At 37.5% G+C, this 18846-nt stretch overlaps 1 protein-coding gene across 2 annotated transcripts in view; it reads right to left on the bottom strand.

Annotated features, from left to right (window-relative positions):
* The window catches only part of ASAP1 (ArfGAP with SH3 domain, ankyrin repeat and PH domain 1), a 342366-nt gene that overhangs the window by 74306 nt on the left and 249214 nt on the right, over nt 1–18846 (bottom strand). For both annotated transcript variants that reach the window (XM_012785407.3, XM_076005020.1), the window contains exons 10-13: nt 14866–14941; nt 13624–13710; nt 7124–7224; nt 2037–2106 (exon numbers count right to left, since the gene is read on the bottom strand). In XM_012785407.3, coding sequence (XP_012640861.1) covers nt 2037–2106; nt 7124–7224; nt 13624–13710; nt 14866–14941 — 334 coding nt within the window. The remainder of the gene's footprint in view (nt 1–2036; nt 2107–7123; nt 7225–13623; nt 13711–14865; nt 14942–18846) is intronic.

Below are 18846 nucleotides of genomic sequence, written 5' to 3'. Positions count from 1 at the left end.
ACTATTAACAGTGCCCATGCATGGCATGTCATCTCATAGAATCCTCATATCTTTGAGTTAAATACTTTTCTCAAGGTCACACAGTAAATGGAAAAGCTGGGATTCAGACTCAAATCTGACAGATGCCACAGTCCATTCTCTTTGCCACTAAACCATGTGGGTGATGTGATATTTGTTGTTAATTAGAGCCTTAAGAATGCATCTAAACAGTTGGCTTGGCCACAATAATATGTTCTGGCAGGAAAGAAAATGGGAGGGGGGAAATAATTTCTTTGTTAAAAATTTTTTTAGCACATTGCCCAAGGTCATATAACTAGTAAGTAGTGCTGCTGATTCACTTTACCAACTATGTGATCTCCCATCACTCAGCACTGTCTTCCATAGCAGATTCCTAAGAAAAGCTAATAGAACATGATAAGGCCATTATATAACTGGTTGAAATGACTGTTGAGGACTGTTATAGCCAGAGCTCTCTAGCTGAAGGTATAGAAAGAAAGTTAGGGTACACATGGTAGGCTACAGACTAAAAACTCATGATCTATAAGGTCAAATGGTCAGGAATTTTCACTCTAGCACACACAGGTAACTGCATATGGAATTAAACTTTAAGCAGGTCGAAATTATCTAATGTTCCACTTGCATATCTTTGATGCCTTGCCGGCACATGGCAGAATGAAAGTTAATAAAAGACCGCTGAATAAATGAATATGTCGGACAGTCTCAATCATAATTACTAACTGATCCAAGTGTGAGGGCAGAATTTCTGGTATCAGATGGGTGGCTGGTCACAACTGGTATGATAGTTTAAAATCTCTACTAGGCTGTTGGAGGGAAACTGAAGACCTCTCAGGAATCACCGCAAGTGTCCTGGGGGATTGGGGGCAGGGGAAGGGACAGAGACGATGCAACTGCTCAAGTTCCATAAAGGACAACATTCTTTAAGATGCATGCAATCATCTGCCACGAAGGACTTGGCCACGAGTGCATACTGAGCACCTTCTCTGTGTCAAGTTCTGTATGAGAGGTTAAAGACAGAGATGAACAGGATTAGGTAAATGCCAGAGGAGAATTCACAGTGGAGTAGGACAGTGGGTTCTTCAGGAAGACAGAGAGAAAGGTCATAAAGACTAATGTCAGACAGACCCAAGTTTGAATTTCCAATTGTGCCAGTTACTTGCCAAGTTATAACTCTTATTTGTGTTTCAGTTTCTTCAACTGTAAAATGAAGGTTATAATACCTCATGGGGTATCAGGAAGACTAAGTGAAATAAATTTTATGAAGGTAAGTGATACTTCCGTTCCTACTTGATAGAAATCTAAACTCAGCTATAAGTAATGAAAAACTGCCAATGTAATAAATGCTCATCCCTCTTTTCTACTATCCTGTTAGCAATTAATTGCTTATCATAACTCAAGGACAACACCTGGCAAAGGATACTCTAAGTTAACAATGAACTTTTTCTCCAAGCTGAGGTTACTTGGTTAAACCAGGCATATTTTTTGACTCTTGATATATACTTTGCCACTCCATTCCTCTTTGATACATTTTCATTATAACCTTTGCATTTTTAAGAATTAAAAGTATTTTTTTTGCTCGTTTTAAAAGGGTAAAACTTACTGTGTACTTCTTTGGCTACCACCAAGGTTGAACATTTTTACATAATTTCCGACATTATTTTGTCATGCAAAGAACATCCTCTGTCAGATCCTTTATAAATCAGTCTATTAGGTTTTTCAGAACAACCATTATTTCCCCAAAGATAAGATCATAAAATCAAACAATACTTGACTCAGTTTGAGGGAGAAAAAAAAAAAAAGTTTCTGGTGGTGCCCCAGAATGATGCAGACTACCACAGGATAAAATAAAGCCATTTTTTTTTTTTGTACAAAAGTATCCTAAACTGTATAACCCAAATGCATATATTAAACATATTTAAGTAAAATTTTACTGTTGGCTACAACACTTCATTTGCTTCCGGGTCCTTGTGGGCAGAAAGCATAACAAATGGGAAGTGTAAATTAATAGACACACTCACCGTGGCATGTGAGATGGTCAGCATCCCATTCTTGACAGCACACTTCCTTCTCTGCCATACTTTCCGGATCCTATGGAGCAAGTCAAACACAACTAGATATAGTAGCTGATTCATTCTGAGACATGAATTATAGAGTGTGATATATAATAATAATACAAAAAACTTCCCATGCCAAAAACACAACCCCCTAAAATAAAATTCTGGGTGTCTTTTATTACCCCAGGTGGGAGGTAATTCAGACAAGTAGACATGTACAGGATGGTCATTATAGCACTGTTTTTGATGGTGAAAATGGGAAATAGAAACAATAAAAATTTAACAGCAGGAAAATGAATAAATGAATTTTAGTTACCACACTGATAAAAGTATTTCTCTTTGGGAAGGGGGCCCAGACCTATTTTAGTGGAGGTGTCAGCAAGGAGTTTTTAATCATATCTGTGAATCTTTTATAAGAAGGTTGTATTAACCAATTATTTCTATAATTAATAATTGATTTTAACATATTAAGAACATAACTCAAGAGGTCTGCCATGCAAGGAAGAGTGGGGATGGGGATGCCTCAGTATACAGAGAAAGTAGCTTAGGGTTTAGGGCTCAAGAATATATCATTATTTTGGGTAACTTGTACACTTGCCCTTTAGGGGTCTTCCAGGACCAAAATGATGCCTCAGAGAACTGTTCCTGATTCATGTAGCAAAGTAAATAGTGGCCAAACCATTCACAAGTAGTTGTGAGTGATACACATTTTGAAAAGTTTGATTTGATGATGCTGAAGGATGGAAAAAGCCAACGAGAACTAATTTCAGCTTGGAAAAGGTTTTTCTGTGTGTGAAACTCCAGGCACAGGAAAGAGACTACATGTGTGGCATATCCACGCATATGCAGGCAGGTACAAATGCAGTAGTCGAGACCACTTCCATCAGGTAAATAGAAATGGGCAGGGAACGGGGATTCCCTAGGCTGGGAGAGGGCTTCACAGGCCTTCTATTGCCACGGAAACAAATGACATTAGAGGAGACCACTGTGGCATCCCAGGCATTTAAAACAATATCAATTTTGTGTTTTTCTTTTCCTTCTTAAATTAGTCCTGTAAGAAAACTGCACAATGCACTATAAAACCAACTCTAAACACAGATAATATTGTATATATAACTACTAGAAGCACAGTTTCTTCCAAAGTATGCTTTACAGAGAGAAATGCGAATTTGACACCATCTGACCAAATGAAAATTGAGCACACTGTGCTCAAAATGCTAGTCTCCTCAGGAGGTAATTTAGAACCACTAACTGAAGAACCATCCTCAAATTACAGCTAAACCACACACTTTCATCTGGATGTACTGGCCAGGAAAATGTTTGATTAGAAGTAATATCCGTCAAAAAATAATCATAGCTGCATTTGGCTACTCTTTGCAAGTAGTTTTGCATCCCATGTTACCCTCACAAAAGGTGAGGGATGAGGTATCTGTGTACATACTAAGCCAAAACCAGTGTCACCTTTCTCTAGCAACACATTTTTAAATATTAAACAACCATCCTAATAATCAAACTATTTGACCTTGAGAAATAGTTTGAAACTTCAGTTTATTCACTTTAAGTCTTTATTCATTAGTTTTTCTTACACATGTATATTACGGAAATACAATACAAAACAAAAAAACCATATTCTCCTGCACTGCTAATAAAGCCAAGGAATGTAAAACAAAAGCATTACTCTTTCTGGTTAACAGAAATTGCTAATTATTGCAAGAAAGGGAATAATCTCAAGATGTACCCTTGCACAGTTCAAAGCAGCAGCACCCGATCTCTGTGAACTCTTTGATAGCTTTTATTCCTGAGACTTTCATGGACTAGCCTCAGTTGTTGTGGTCTCCCCTTTCTGTACTGAATGCTTTATGGATGCTTGAGTCTGTGTAGCTCCTGAATGGACATAACCTAGTATTCCCGTAATCTGGTGTTCACTAAGAGTGCCACCCACAATTACAGGTTAAGCCATGCTGGAATCTCAGAATTCCAGAAAAGAGATTTTCTATTAGAAAGTGGCCTTGTAGGCCGGGCGCGGTGGCTCACGCCTGTAATCCTAGCACTCAGGGAAGCCGAGGAAGTCAGACTGCTCGAGGTCAGGAGTTCAAAACCAGCCTGAGCAAGAGCGAGACCCCATCTCTACTATAAACAGAAAGAAATTAATTGCCCAACTAATATACATATGTAGAAAAAATTAGCCAGGCATGGTGGCACATGCCTGTAGTCCCAGCTACTTGGGAGGCTGAGGCGGCAGGATAGCTTGAGCCCAGTAGTTTGAGGTTGCTGTGAGGTAGGCTGATGCCATGGCACTCTAGCCCGGGCAACAGAGTGAGACTCTGTCTCAAAAAAAAAAAAAAAAAAAAAAAAAGAAAAAGAAAAAGAAAATGAAAGTGGCCTTGTATAACTAAAAGAGTACCAATTTTTATGTTAGATCATTTGAGCTTTGATCACAGCGCCATCACCCACTAGCTATGTGACTTTGTTCATTGTCACATGACCTCTTGGAGATTTCACTTTCCTTATCTGTATCATGAAAATATAATAATGTCCACTGTCTTACATGTAAAGAGAAAATATAATAAAGCAATTGTTCCTTTGCTTCTCAATAAATGCCTTTGGACCTTAAAGTTTTGAAATTATTTTAAAAATATTTTTAATTGTTTTCAAATTGTATAACAATCCTTTGAGTACCAAGGAACATTCCAAAACTAGGGTCAAAAATTACTAATGCATGGGCATCTTAACATCTCTTCTGCTGAAACTTACCATCTTCTTCTGCTGCTCACCCACCCCACCATCATCTCCCATCTGGGTTTCTGAAGCAGCCTCCTAACTGCTCTTAAACCCTACACAGTCATTCTTGGCATGGTACCAGAGAGAACCTTTTAAAACATGTTGCGTTATGTCACCACTTTGCTCAAAACCTTCTGATGACTCCCACTTCCCTCAGTGGCTCCCTGGCCTGCTGACCTATGACCTCCCAGCTTGCTGACTCCATTCCAGCTAAGCAGAACTCCTGAGTATCAATCACCATGAGAAGCATGATCCTGGCTATTCCTTCTTCTCCCAGGTATCTGTGTAGACCGCTCTCTCACTTCCTTCAGGTCTTTGCTCAAACATTACCCCAATGAAGTCTTCCATGATCACCTGTATGACAGCAAGAACCACCCCCACCCACCACACCATCTGCATCTCTTGGCCTTGCTTTATCTTTCTTCATAGAAAGAAATCTCTTGGGCTGGGTGCTGTGGCTTAGGCCTGTAATCCTAGCACTCTGGGAGGCCGATGCAGGAGGATCACTTGAGGTAAGAAGTTCGAGATCAGCCTGAGCAAGAGTGAGACCCCGTTTCTACTAAAAATAGAAAGAAATTAGCCAGGCCAGGCGTGGTGGCTCACGCCTATAATCCTAGCACTCTGGGAGGCCGAGGTGGGCGGATTGCTAGAGGTCAGGAGTTCGAAACCAGCCTGAGCAAGAGCAAGACTACCATAAATAGAAAGAAATTAATTGGCCAACTAATATGTATAGAAAATATTAGCCGGGCATGGTGGTGCATGCCTGTGGTCCCAGCTACTCGGGAGGCTGAGGCAGAAAGATCACTTGAGCCCAGGAGTGTGAGGTTGCTGTGAGCTAGGCTGATGCCACGGCATTCACTCTACCCTGGGCAACAAAGTGAGACTCTGTCTCAAAAAAAAAAATAAAGAAAGAAATTAGCCAGACAACTAAAAATATATAGAAAAAATTAGCTGGGCATGGTGGAACATGCCTGTAGTCCCAGCTACCAGGAGGCTGAGGCAAAAGGATTGCTCCAGCCCAGGAGTTTGAGGTCACTGTGAGCTAGGCTGACACGACAGCACTCTAGTCCAGGCAACAGAGCAAGACTCTTGTCTTAAAAAAAAAAAAAAAAGACATCTCTAATTTCCATCTGACCTACAATATATTTACTTATTTTTTGTCTAGTTCCCCCTTTAGAATGTAGGCTCTATCACAGTAAGGACTGCTATATTCCTAGGGCCTAGAAGAGTCTTAGACATATAGCAGGACTCCCAAAAGACATCTGTTGAATCATGAGTAGAATGATGAGCAAAACAGTGATCCCAGATATTTGTAAGAGAAATATTTGCGATTTTAGCAAAGTACAATAAAAAATGCATATGTTGTAGATAAAGCCAATAAACAATATCTACAAGCAATCAGAAAACAAGGAGCTTTTTTTTAAAAAAATGATGACATTCAGTAAAGGGAATAGTCAAGATTCTACTTATACACTTACTGTGAGGCAAAATCAACTGGTCAAGTAACAGAAAGAAGGCCCAGGTGGCAGGACCAGGGGAGAAGGTGGCACAAGATGAGGCTTGAGAGGAAGGCAAGGGAGAGATGCTACGTGCAATGGGAAGCCACCAGGAATTTTAAGCAGAGGAATGACATCATGTGCTTTATGATTTCTAAAAGACCACTCTGGGTGTTTTGTTGAGGTGAACTGGAGGGGAAAAAAGCATGAGTGACACAGAGACCAGTTACGAGGCTAGTGAAATAGTCCAGGAGAGATGACAGTAGCTGATCCTAGAGAAGAGGCCATGGAGATGGCAAGAAGTGTACTATTTTTAGAGTTAGAAATGGAAGGGCTTTTGTCAGATTAGCTGCGATTTAAGAGAAATAGAGGAGTCAAGGGTCACCCTCAAGGTTGGGCAGCCTGATGGGCATACAGGCAAAAAAAAAAAAAAACCAAAAAAAACCTGCAATGAATGAAAGCAGAGAGGGGGGTGAGTATGAGGTCAACATGCGTTTGGTTCACGTGCCACTCAATATTTGCCTTCCTAAAATTGTGTGTTACAAGTGAAAGATGTCATTTAGGGGCCACCGAACAATTACTGCTTCTTCTAAAGACAAGTTAAATCTCAGCCTTATTTGAAGAAAATCAGTGTGGTAAAGTTCTGCAGCTAATGCATTATAAAACTTTTAAGTGTGTTTTCCTATTTGAGAGGCTGGAAAAAGTTCCTAGGCTAACAACTCGCAGTAAGTGTGCTAATCCCACACTGGGCAACTGGGCTGGGCTCATACATACCCATCACTCTTCTTGAGCAGGTACCCCTTCTTTTCACTGCCATATTCCTTATTGCCCTGGAGTTGATGCATGCTATATCCTCCTTGCCGGCTCTGTGAATCCTAGGGAAAAGAAACCCACAAATTAAACAAAAACCAGAGACAATTCTCAAATCCTTGACTCTATTCTGTCACTGAGCCTTTGCTCATCAGTCTGGGTCTAAGAGAAGCATGGAACTTTAAGAGCTGGCAGGTTCTTGCCTTTATGGTGGAGGAGGAAACAGGGCAAGTAGACAATTGCCAGAATTACAAAACAAGTCCGAGGCAGAGCTGGGGCTTGGGGTCCCGGTCTCCTATTCTAGTTCAGAACCCAGATCTACTCTGAACTGAGCTCAAACAAACACATTGCATGTGTATGACTCCAACCAGTTCACACTAGCAGCAGAGGCAAACACAGGAAGGTCTGCAAAAACTGAGGCAAACCACAAAACAAAGTCCATGCAACCTAAAGGTGTTCTTCCCTTAGGCTGCCCTTTTCTCCCTTTACATATTCTGCTAAAATACCCACAAACAAAAAGGGAACCTTCTGAGTGCGGTATTAACAATTATTGTAAATTTCTTTTCTTGAAACTAACTAGTGCTCTGTAAAATACACATACAACCATACTTTTAATTTAAGGAGACATTTCTATGGCAGTGAAAAGCATATGCTGTGGTGAAGGGGGTGACAAAGGCCAAACCAATAACAAGATGCAAACACACCTGATTTAATATTAGCTCTGCACTGATACTTAACCATGGTTTCTAAGGACTGCATGACTAGAAACAGCCATTATGTCATGAAAATACAAGAAATAAATGAGCAATGTTGAACTGCAGAATGAGAACATAGGTCTTTAGACATAGGACAATTTTCACAGAAAGTATTGACTTACTCTCCTAGACTTCGATCAGGAAGGGCAAAAGCAACAGAGAAAAAAAGTAGAACATTTGAAAATATAGTTAATTTCATTGAAAATCTTATTGCCCCTAATTTAAGCAGTTTATATGATATACACAGAAAACATTGTTGTAAAGATAATATCAGAAAACACATACACACGTATCACTAGATTCATGATAAAGTTTGGGTGATGGGACAGTAAAATATCTCAATATTTATCAGGTTTTTAAAATTTCAGGTCATGTTGAGAGACAATAGAAACACAGCTGAATATAAGAACATGAGGTACACATTTCACCTAGCTAACCATTTGCTAAAATGGTTAGCAAACTTCAAATGCATGGGGGGAAAAGGGCATTTATTGAAACCTTAAAATCTGTACCCCCATAATATGATGAAATAAAAAAAAAAAAAAACTTCAAATGTGTGTGTAGGGAATCAATACCTCAGTGAAACCCAAAACGAATTACTCAGAAAATCTCCTAAGAGATACAGGTTGCAGGAGTCGTCTTTGGGGCTTTTTTTTCCCTAAGGGAAAAGAATTTCATAACATATCCAATTAATAAGCAACACCTTAAATGTGATGGTGCTGAGGTAGGAAGCTCAATCAATCACTGATCATTTACTGTACTTGTGTACAGAATACCTTTAAGGCCAGGATGACTTCTTTCTGGGCCAAATAGCGAATGTTCAATTGAAAAAAAATCTCTAGGAAAAAGCACCTTTGTAAGGCTATTCTACACATGATGAATTCTGTGTTCAAAAGCATGTCTTGAATACCTCCTAAAAGGCAGGTATTGAAGTCCCTGAATTGGACATAACCCCTGGCTTTGAGGTACATGCTCACAATCTGACATCACTGTCCTGCTCTTTTACGTAGGTAACTGAGAGCTTACTGTACACTTTTCCAGGCAAGTTGACTCATAGTAAAGAGGTTACAAACTCGAGTCTTTTTCTTAATCTGAGTAATTTCTCTGTTTATAATAGGCCAGATTCCTTCCATCTGAAACACAATATTAGTCACCTGAGGAGGCGTGGGGTATGAACTAGGATCTAGGAAATCTCTTGCAATATTCCCCCAAATGTTTACTTTTAATCAGGGCCCGCAGTTCTGAATTCCATAGTACTTTGGCTTGCTAAGTCCTCCCTGATAGATATTTTCATGCTTTCAGGATGGACTGAGAGACTGTGCTGAAAAGTCAGGCAGGCAAAAAGAGCAGCCTTTCTCTTTCTGTACCTCTAAAGACAGTCTCTAGCCAGTAATAACAGTCGTAACAAGGTTTGTTTTTTTTTTTAAAGGAGGTAAATGTGGAGGATTATGTGTCCATAATCCTAATAAAGAAAAATTAGGACATAAAATTAGATCAGGTTGTAGGGAACTAGAACTGAGGCATGGGACAGAACGAGAGGCAGGGATAATGAAATCCACAGAGCCTTCTGCTTTAATCCAGTGAAATTGCATGAAAATTATTTAACTATGGATTTGGAGTCAGGGATCTCTGCCATATCTATACTTTCCAGAAACATTAAAAACAAAATCTAAAATCTCCTTGGATATAAATTCTTATTAGAAGAACAACCCTCTTCCTCAGAGCCCTTGTTACTAAACTTCTCTTCATCCGCCCACATAATTCCAAGGTCGGTCTGAATGCTTTAAAACTGTGTCTCTCTAATCTTATCCTTTGTTAACTTTTAACATAAAAGTCTACGTTTTCAAATAAAAGTACTTATCTATTTTTAACAAGGATTCAGATGCTAACAACTTATAAAAACTGTTATAGTCTGTAAATTTACTATTAAGGCATTACTTACATATGTTTATTACTAGCCTACATAACCTTAAATTCTGAATAATAAACTCTTAGACTGAATGGGTCTTGCTTTACGTCAGACAAATATACTTTTGCAGGTGAATAAGGTGGCTCTCAACCCTAGGCTTTGACCTCATTAAACTGAGCAGGAAGGAAGCAATATATTTCCAAAGTCCAGCATCAATAATCTTAATTAACTATTTTAAATTAACTATTAATGAGTTTCATGGCTTAGTAAAGTCACACCGATTATTATTTGTGCACTTTGAGAAATGACGGCCATTTTGGCTTGCTTAGCAGGGCACTGTAAGTAAGTGAAAACAGACTTTCCATTTTTGAGAAAGGAGATATTGGACAATTATTAACACTAATAATAATTGAAAAATAACATACATCTAAAGGAATACCGTAGGTTCTAAATCCTTTGACAGTATAACAGAATTAAACTATTCAGGAAAGATAAATGCAAATGAAAAACTCATTTGGGTAAAAATATAAAACTAATATAAACAATGAACTTAAAACCTTGGGGAAATTTCATGATGTGAGCCAGAAAATGTAAACTATAGAATGAAACAATGCTACTATTTTTTAGTTTAATTTCTCATTCTCTATTAGCAGTACAGACTAACCATCTTTAATTTCTTACTTGAAAACCACATTAACATTTAAACTGTATTATTAAGGACTCAAATCTCAAATCTTGTTAAAACTGCAAGCAACTACACACTCGTTGATTTAATGGGATTATAAATATTTCTGGTATCCAATTTAAAATGAAATCTTTACTACAGGAACTTCAAATTTCTAATGTAAAGTATGAATGGAACAGGCAAGAGATTCCTTCTGTTTCATCTTCCTAAATATTACGGAGTAGTTTCCGGGTGCCAGGCAATGCGCCAGACACTGTGAAGAGACAGAGATGAGCAAAACACAATCTGTCAAACTTGCAAACTACACTGTGGCGGGCTATTAAGAGAGTCCATCAGAGGATTCACACAAAAAGCTGGGATTTTTGCAATAATTTATTATATTCTAATTATTATTTATAGATATCACTGTTAAAAATATTTTCAACCCTAAAAATGTTAATAGTTACCTAGCAAACAGTTCTTTTGGGAGGCTAGGCTATTATAAAAGATTAAGATAATTAACTTCATACAACATTTGCCAAAAGACAATAAAAACTTAATCTGGTTTTGATAAGAAAAAAATGAGTCGCACAAAAAATCTAGGGATCCTATTTACAACTAAAATTTTTGGATTTTCCTTTATCAGAGCCAAGCCAGAACATGGTTGGAGTGAGTGGGTTAAATGATTTGTTGGGTGCTTTAATTCCTCAGGTAATCTTTTGGATTACTTTATATTCTTTTTGAATAGTAGTGCCATGGCCAGAACTCTCTGGCAGATAGTCTCCTCTCACATTTAATGTAAGTCATTAAAAATCATTACCTTCTAAACATATTCTGCAATGAATGATGATAAAAAGCATGAGAAAGGGATAGGTATGCTGTGAAAGATTAATTTTTTACTCATAAAACTCTCTGGACATGGTACTAATGAAAACTCATCATTTATTAATTTAGGGTGGAGTTAAAATAAATCAAATCACATGTATTTCATCATGTACATACTCCTTTGGCTAACGTGTGACTTTTTTAGCTAGCATGAGCAGAATACATTAGTCTCTGTGCAAAACAAACAGGGACTATAATAGTCCCCCCTTTATTTTTCAATAAAGCTTCCATGTATAGGAAAGAGGTAATCCTGTGTGATAAAACAAAGGTAGTGAGTGATTAACTGCATAACAGTAGATAGGAAACCTTGTAATTTTCTCCCTGAACAGAAATCTATCCCTTACCCCTTCCTTTACTTGGGTCTTTCCATTGCTTTCACACTGAGGAATCACAAAAGGAGACCACTTTTCTCCTAGGATTTATACGTCAATAATAAACGCCTTCAAAGAGTACAGCATATCTGTGTTTCAGTCTGAAGCCCACTGGGGGTCTGATACTTAGATATTCTTTTTTTTTTTTGAGACAGAGTCTCGATTTGTTGCCCGGGTAGAGTGCAGTGGCATCAGCCCAGCTCACAGCAACCTCAAACTCCTGGGCTCAAGTAATCCTCCTGCCTCAGCCTCCCGAGTAGCTGGGACTACAGGCACGTGCCACTATGCCCAGCTAATGTTTTCTATATATTTTTAGTTGGCCAATTGATTTCTTTCTATTTTTAGTAGAGATGGTGTCTCACTCTTACTCAGGCTGGTTTCGAACTCCTGACCTTGAGTGATCCTCCTGCCTCGGCCTCCCAGAATGCTAGGATTATAGGCGTGAGACACCGTGCCCGGCCTAGATGTTCTTCTAAAGCACAGTTTGAGGCCTCATATCAGGTGCAGTCATTGCCTAAGACTCTGGACAACATAGATGCAGATTTTGCCTCAATGCACACAGATCTTCCTGGCCACTCTGCCCATTCCACAGATTAGCAGGTGCACAGTGTTAAAGGGCTATAGACTTCTCTCACTTGACCAAAACGCAATGCATATATAAAAACTGGATTTGGAGAAGAACAGAGAGTTACAGTTAGTAAAGAGAGCCATCAGAGTTGCTTTAAAAGATTAGTGTCACTACTGCAGGTCTTCACATGTTTTAGGGGGTGTTGCTTTGCTCTTGTTTTGTACTCAAAAACCTCTTTCAGAAATTTTAGGTATTAAAAAAAAAAGTGAGTTTACCCATTGCTGTGAGATATCATAATGAATTGACAATGTAAAAATGCTGTATTTTATGTGATTATTGTTAGATATTGCAATTAAATTTAACACATGACAATTTCATAACATCAACAGGCATGTTTTGACTTTCTCCTAGGTAATAAATGGTGCTTACTATTTAATTATCCTCATTATGAAGTCATAGGGAGGCATTCAAGGTCCTCCATAATCAGACCTGAGTTTTTACCTCAGAAACTGCATTTCTCACTCTTCCACCCACCCTGCCCCAAAGTATTTGCAGCCCTTTGAATATGCCTGGCAGTTTTCTACCTCTCAGCCTTTTAGGTTTCCTCTTCAGGGACAAGCCACCTTCCAATGTATCTTTACCAGCATTAATGCCCCTTTAAGATGTGATGGATTGTTCATATGGCTTACTTATTCCACTAGATAATGAGCTCCTTAATGGAAGGGACTAAAGTTTAATACTGAGAACAGTGTCTGGCACATAGTAGGTATTAATTATTTAAACAAATGACATTTATAATCAAGAATCTGTACTGTATTCATCCAACATGTACCATGCATTATAATTTTCTTTAAGTATCCAAGGACCACCTCACTTTAATTTTCCTAATTGTGGCACTAGGCTCCTATAGGATTCTACATCAAAATATATCCCTGGCAAATAAGACACGCTCCTTTTGGCTGCCCAGAAAAATAGAGGAGGTCTAAAGAGGACAGTCATGGGGTGTGCCACCTATCCTTCAAAAGCCTGAGAGGATACACTTCTGAAGTCCATGTCTTCAAAGACAGGACAGAAAATCGAAAGTCATGGAACTATAGATCTGGGACATCTTTTTTAGTAAGGAAAGAAGCAGAACTAAAATATAGTTTCTACAAGGGGCTTATGGTAAGTACACACACATTTCATTTGTCCCCACAAACATCTTGGCAGGAAGCTGTCAGTGTGCCTGTTTTGCAGATCAGGAAACACAAAGGGTACCACAGGTAGCGTCACTTACACTGGTAGCCCTGTTGCAAACATATAAATCACCTACTTCTTTCTGATCAAGTTGAAGAGAGGATTTTATTAAGTCTCGGAGTGCAGTTAGCTGTTTCTTTTCTTCATCCTGGGTCTGTTTTATCTAAGAAAGAAGAAATTACTTCTATTACTTATCATTTATGCTTTTATGAGCAGAGTTTAATTTATCCAAAAATACCAAACAATTCTAATATATAGTTGGCTTTCTTACTATATTCCTTCACACTGTCTCATTTTTGATATGAGGCACAATCTTCTCATCTTATGAAAGCATCATGAGTTTTGAAATTAGTGAATACTGTAACATGGTTTCTTATTAAATAATCCATCTAGGCTAGACAATTAACTCTGAAGTACTATTTTAAATAAGGTTAAGAAGTATCATTTGAGATCATTTGCTTCTGGCTTTTCAAAGGGTGGTAGCAGGAATACCATGATGTGATTAAATAGGCCAGAAAAGAATCATAGAATGACCAGGAATCTAATAGGCCAATACATATATAAAAGTTTATTCAGTGCTATGTGAGGACAAGGGATTGGTGCTGCTTTCTTTTAAATGCTTGGAACTTACTGTAACCTGAACCATGTTAACTACTAAAAGAAAATTTTAAAAATTCAGAGCTATGTATTTTTAAAGTTATACAAGAATATAAGGTATTATTTGTAATTCTAAAATCATATTTGAAGATATTTACTTATATTCAGAATATAATACATATGCTTTTAATTTAATATCATTTATCACCAAATGATTTATGTGCAACAAGTTTGCCATTTCTACATATATGCATTTAGTATTATTTTCAAAAAAGTTTTCCTTTTGATTTCCTGCTATAAAAGCAAAACTTAGATATTAAAAATGAGAGAAAATATAAAATAAGCAAAAAAAAAACCCCATAAACTTGCCTACTCAATTGATTTTTATCTTTCCATAATCAAACATTCTTTCTGCAATTTCTGACCAAAGGGTACTCAAATGTCATGCTACTGAACTCTGAATGGAGCACCATCTAGAACTGATGATTATATACTCCCCTCCCTGCTCCTCTTATGCTCCCAAAAGGTACTCTAGAATATGTGACCATTGATGACTTCTCTCAGTTAAAAAAAAAAAAAGGCTTATCTGCTGTAGGTTTATACTGACACATCACTTAACCTTTTCTGCTATTCTTTAACATCCTTCTAATACAGGTTTCAAATTGGAGGATTTTTATCCATGAAAGCAAGTTAAACTGCATGTATTTTTTAAAGAACTTACATTATATAAATCAGCAGCCAGTTTTTCAATGTATTGTTTCAATTTATCAGCCGTTTTCAAGCCATCTTGAAAGAAACTACAATGGAAAACATTGGCAATTTACCAGCAGAATAAAAAAGAAGGGAACTATGCCTGCAAAATCTGAAAATATCTATCTATATATACATTCTCTACCCATTTATCTACATAAAACAATTACAAAACTGATTTCAGTATTTTATAAAGATATACCAACAAATTATGGCTACCAATTGACATTTGATAGAAGGCATCACAGATGCTGCAAATTACAGTTACAGTCCTAACACAGTGATTTCATAAGGTGCATATCCATCTATTAATATATATAGAACAATTCCTCCTGGTTATGCCCTATTTGAATTCAAAAGAGAGAGAAAGATATAGTAACCTGCAGAATATCATGAGGTTGATCTGCACACCATAAGGACACGTGACTGAACTACAGGAGATAAGTCAGAGTGCACTCAGTTTCCCAAAGGCCCCATGTTCCAACACATACTTGAAACAAAGGATTTTAAAGCAATGGTACTAATCAATTTGGAAAGCTTTATCCTGCAACTTACATTAGAAGGTTGCATTATTTCACCTGAAAAATAACAAGAGGTGACATTTGTGGAACATTTATCACATGCCCAGCACTGTACTAAAACACTTTACACAAGTGATTTCATTTACTCAAGCCTAATGAATCAATCACTTCAATCTTATTTTCATTTTTCAGAAGAGTAAACAGACACACAGAGTGAGTATATAACTTACTCAAGGTGTTCACACAACTAGTAAGTGGCAAAACTAGGATTCAGATCCAGGTCTGCCTGATTCTGAAACCAAGCTCTTCACTAGCTAGTGAACAGATTTCTTGTCTCAGGTGGAAACTTCCACTCAGGGGCCCAGTCTATGACATCACTTTAGAGAAACATACAATAAACCTCAGGAAACTGGTATTTAGAATTTTCTTTGGCCTACTGGAAGCTTCTCTAATCATGCCCCCAAAGCAGATTATTTCTCAAATACACTTTATCTATTTTGCTATCTCCCCTACAAACAATGAGGACCTTGAAGATGAAGATTATCTCATCTTCACATCACAGTGGGCCCAGCACACAGCAGATGCTCAGTAAGTAGCTATGAATGAAGCAATATCAAGAAATCCCAAAGTGCTGGGATTATAGGCATGAGCCATCATGCCCAGGCAGCAATATCAAGAAATTTTAAGGCACATATTTTTTAAAGCTTAATATGTGTATTCAATGGCAACAATACATCCTATCAGAACTGGCCTTCAGAGTGATTATTGAAATCCTGTATGTTCCAACATTCTTTAAGGCTGACAACTTTGGCAGAGAAACCTTACTAAAATAAAGAAGAGAAACTATCTTTAGCAAGTCAATCAGCAACAAGAATGAGAGGAATCACGACTTTTTGTTTAACCATTTAACTAGAAGACACATTTAAACTCTCATTTTCTAACAATCAGGTTTTTATCACTGCCTATAGGGATGCATGTTAAACTTCCCAGGACAGAATGAAGGAACTTTCATGTTTTGGCTGGGCCTTATATACTTTTCTACTTTTAACTCCTACCATTTTCCCTTAAAAACTCTAAGGTTCAGCCATGCTATATTAATATTTCCACCTGCTTATTCTTTTTCAACCCATCTTCTTCCACCATGGCCTTTGCAAATGCTATACCCTTTGTCTGGAATGCCCTTCTCCTCTATACCTGCCTGCCAAACTCTTTCTATTGAAACTACTGAACTCAGCTCAGTTGCTACCTCCCCAGTATTCCCTAGTCCTGCCAGTAACAAGATGGCGTCGTTGAGCATCTGTGCCCAGGCCTAACTAAGTGCCAGCCCTAGAGAGGGTAGCAATGTTCTGCACAGAGCAGGCCATCCATAAGTGTTAACCTGAACCAGCATCTTCTACAATAGGGGAAGATAGTATGCCATGGAGGTAGGGTAGATGTATGGCTATAAATGTATGCTAATAATAGCAAAATCAATTTTAGTCTCTGATACTGCACTTACTCTCTAGAGAAGGGTTTTGAAGGTAGAGCACTGAAATGTAAGATAAATGACTTACAAATATTTTCTCCCATTCTATGGGATGTCTTTTCACTTTTTCTATAGTATCCTTTAAGTTTTTAATTTTCAAGTCCAATTTATTTTTTTTTACTTGGTTTCCTGTGCTTACTTTGTCTGCTTTGACACATATTTATTGAGAATCTATTAAATGGATGAATGTGACTTTGAGTAAGTTGCTTATGTTTTCGGAGCTACAGTTTCCTGATTGTCGCTAATATCAAATGAGAAAACATGTAAAAAAAACTTTGGCAGGGAGTATATAACCTTGCCTATAAAAGAAGCTCTCAGTAAATGTTGGCTATTTTATTATTATCTGTAAGATGAAGGAAAATACAGCAATGTTTGTAAATGTTCTTGACTCTGCAGATCATACTGATACTTGGTAGGTGGTAAAAGGAGTGGCTAAACAGGATAGTAAGTTTGTTTTGAAAGCACCCTGTAACTGACAATTTCATGTTTGAAAGTGAGGAGCAATTAATGCAGGTAAGCTGCTGCGGGTTAGAAAGAGTTAAAAGCTCTTCTTCTTTGCTCCCTTTATTCTTCTGTTACAGTATCATCATCCAGACTCAAGTGTTATAACTATACAAAGCATTACCAGATTAAATTCACTGTTGAGTACCAATAACTTGGTTACTGAAAATTACTTTGGGAAATGAAGTAAGTACTCAGAAGAAACCTTTTTTAAAAAAATCTAAGCAGAAAATGCTTAACAGGTACACAAACATGTCTATTAAGAGTTTTGAGAAATCGACTAAAGTAGGAACAAATAAAAATAGTCCTTGAAAGAAACTATTCTGGCTTCTTGCTATGATGGAGTTCTTGGGGTTCATCTACAAGGCAATTTATACTTTAATCCCATTATAATCCAGTTCTACTACTTGATGGTTTAGAACACCTTTCCCCACAGGGTGGCTTTTTAATCTGTAGGTTTTTCTTCTGATGATCTCTCTGCCCAAGGGGAAGAAAGGAGAAGACTCTTCTGCTAGATTCTAATGGCCAGATGCTAACCATCCTCCAAGTTCAATCCAAGTACCACCTTCTCCTTAGTCTTTCTGGCCAGGAGTCCCTTCTTTTCTTGACACCGTCTAGCCCCATTATGATTAATGACGGACCCAACTTACTTTGTTTACCTGACAATTAACTTCTCAGAAGAGAAGCTTTGTTTTATCTCTGTCCTAGAACTGAGCACAGTACCTGGCCTTTGGTATATGATTAATAAATATTTGTAGACAGGGAAAAAGCAAAGAATAAAAGAATAAAGAGAGGATACGTTAGCTATACAAGCTGGAGTTACTCTTCTTTTCACCTTTACTAACAAAGGCTAATCTATCTATAGTTTACAAAGAATCTTTTATTTTGAAAAACTCTTGTTTGTGTAGGTCAAACCCTTCTTTATAGACTTAAAGCTTGAGATCAAAAAGGATTTCTAAAATCAGGTGAAATCAGGTTTGCTGCCAAAGTGTTGTAATTCAGAAGACTGAGAGATTCACTTATTTCTGTAAAAGTTTCAAAGGAATTAAATGTTTCTAGGAAAACTGAAATTGATGAAAGATAAAAAATTCCAACCAAAACTAAAATTAGGAATCACCACAACATATTTTAAAGTTTTATAACTATACCACTACACTATGAAGCCAAAAGCTAGCCCAGGTCTTCAGCAGGCAAACTTTATCTAATGCTACATGAAAACTGTTTCCAGTTTAATGTATCATTTTTATTTCTGAAAGACATGTATACAAGGTAGAATTTATTTTGAAAAGAGAAAAAAGGTAACAAATAAAATTTATGTAAAGAACAATTTGACCATTTAAAAGCTTTTCCTGAAGAGAAACATCCTGGACAATAAAACATACAAATAAATGACTTTTAATGCAAC

Source organism: Microcebus murinus, chromosome 7, assembly GCF_040939455.1.
Source record: "Microcebus murinus isolate Inina chromosome 7, M.murinus_Inina_mat1.0, whole genome shotgun sequence".
Lineage (NCBI taxonomy): Eukaryota > Metazoa > Chordata > Mammalia > Primates > Cheirogaleidae > Microcebus > Microcebus murinus.
Note: the sequence above shows the minus strand (reverse complement) of the source record. Positions and strands in the feature narration are given on the sequence as shown.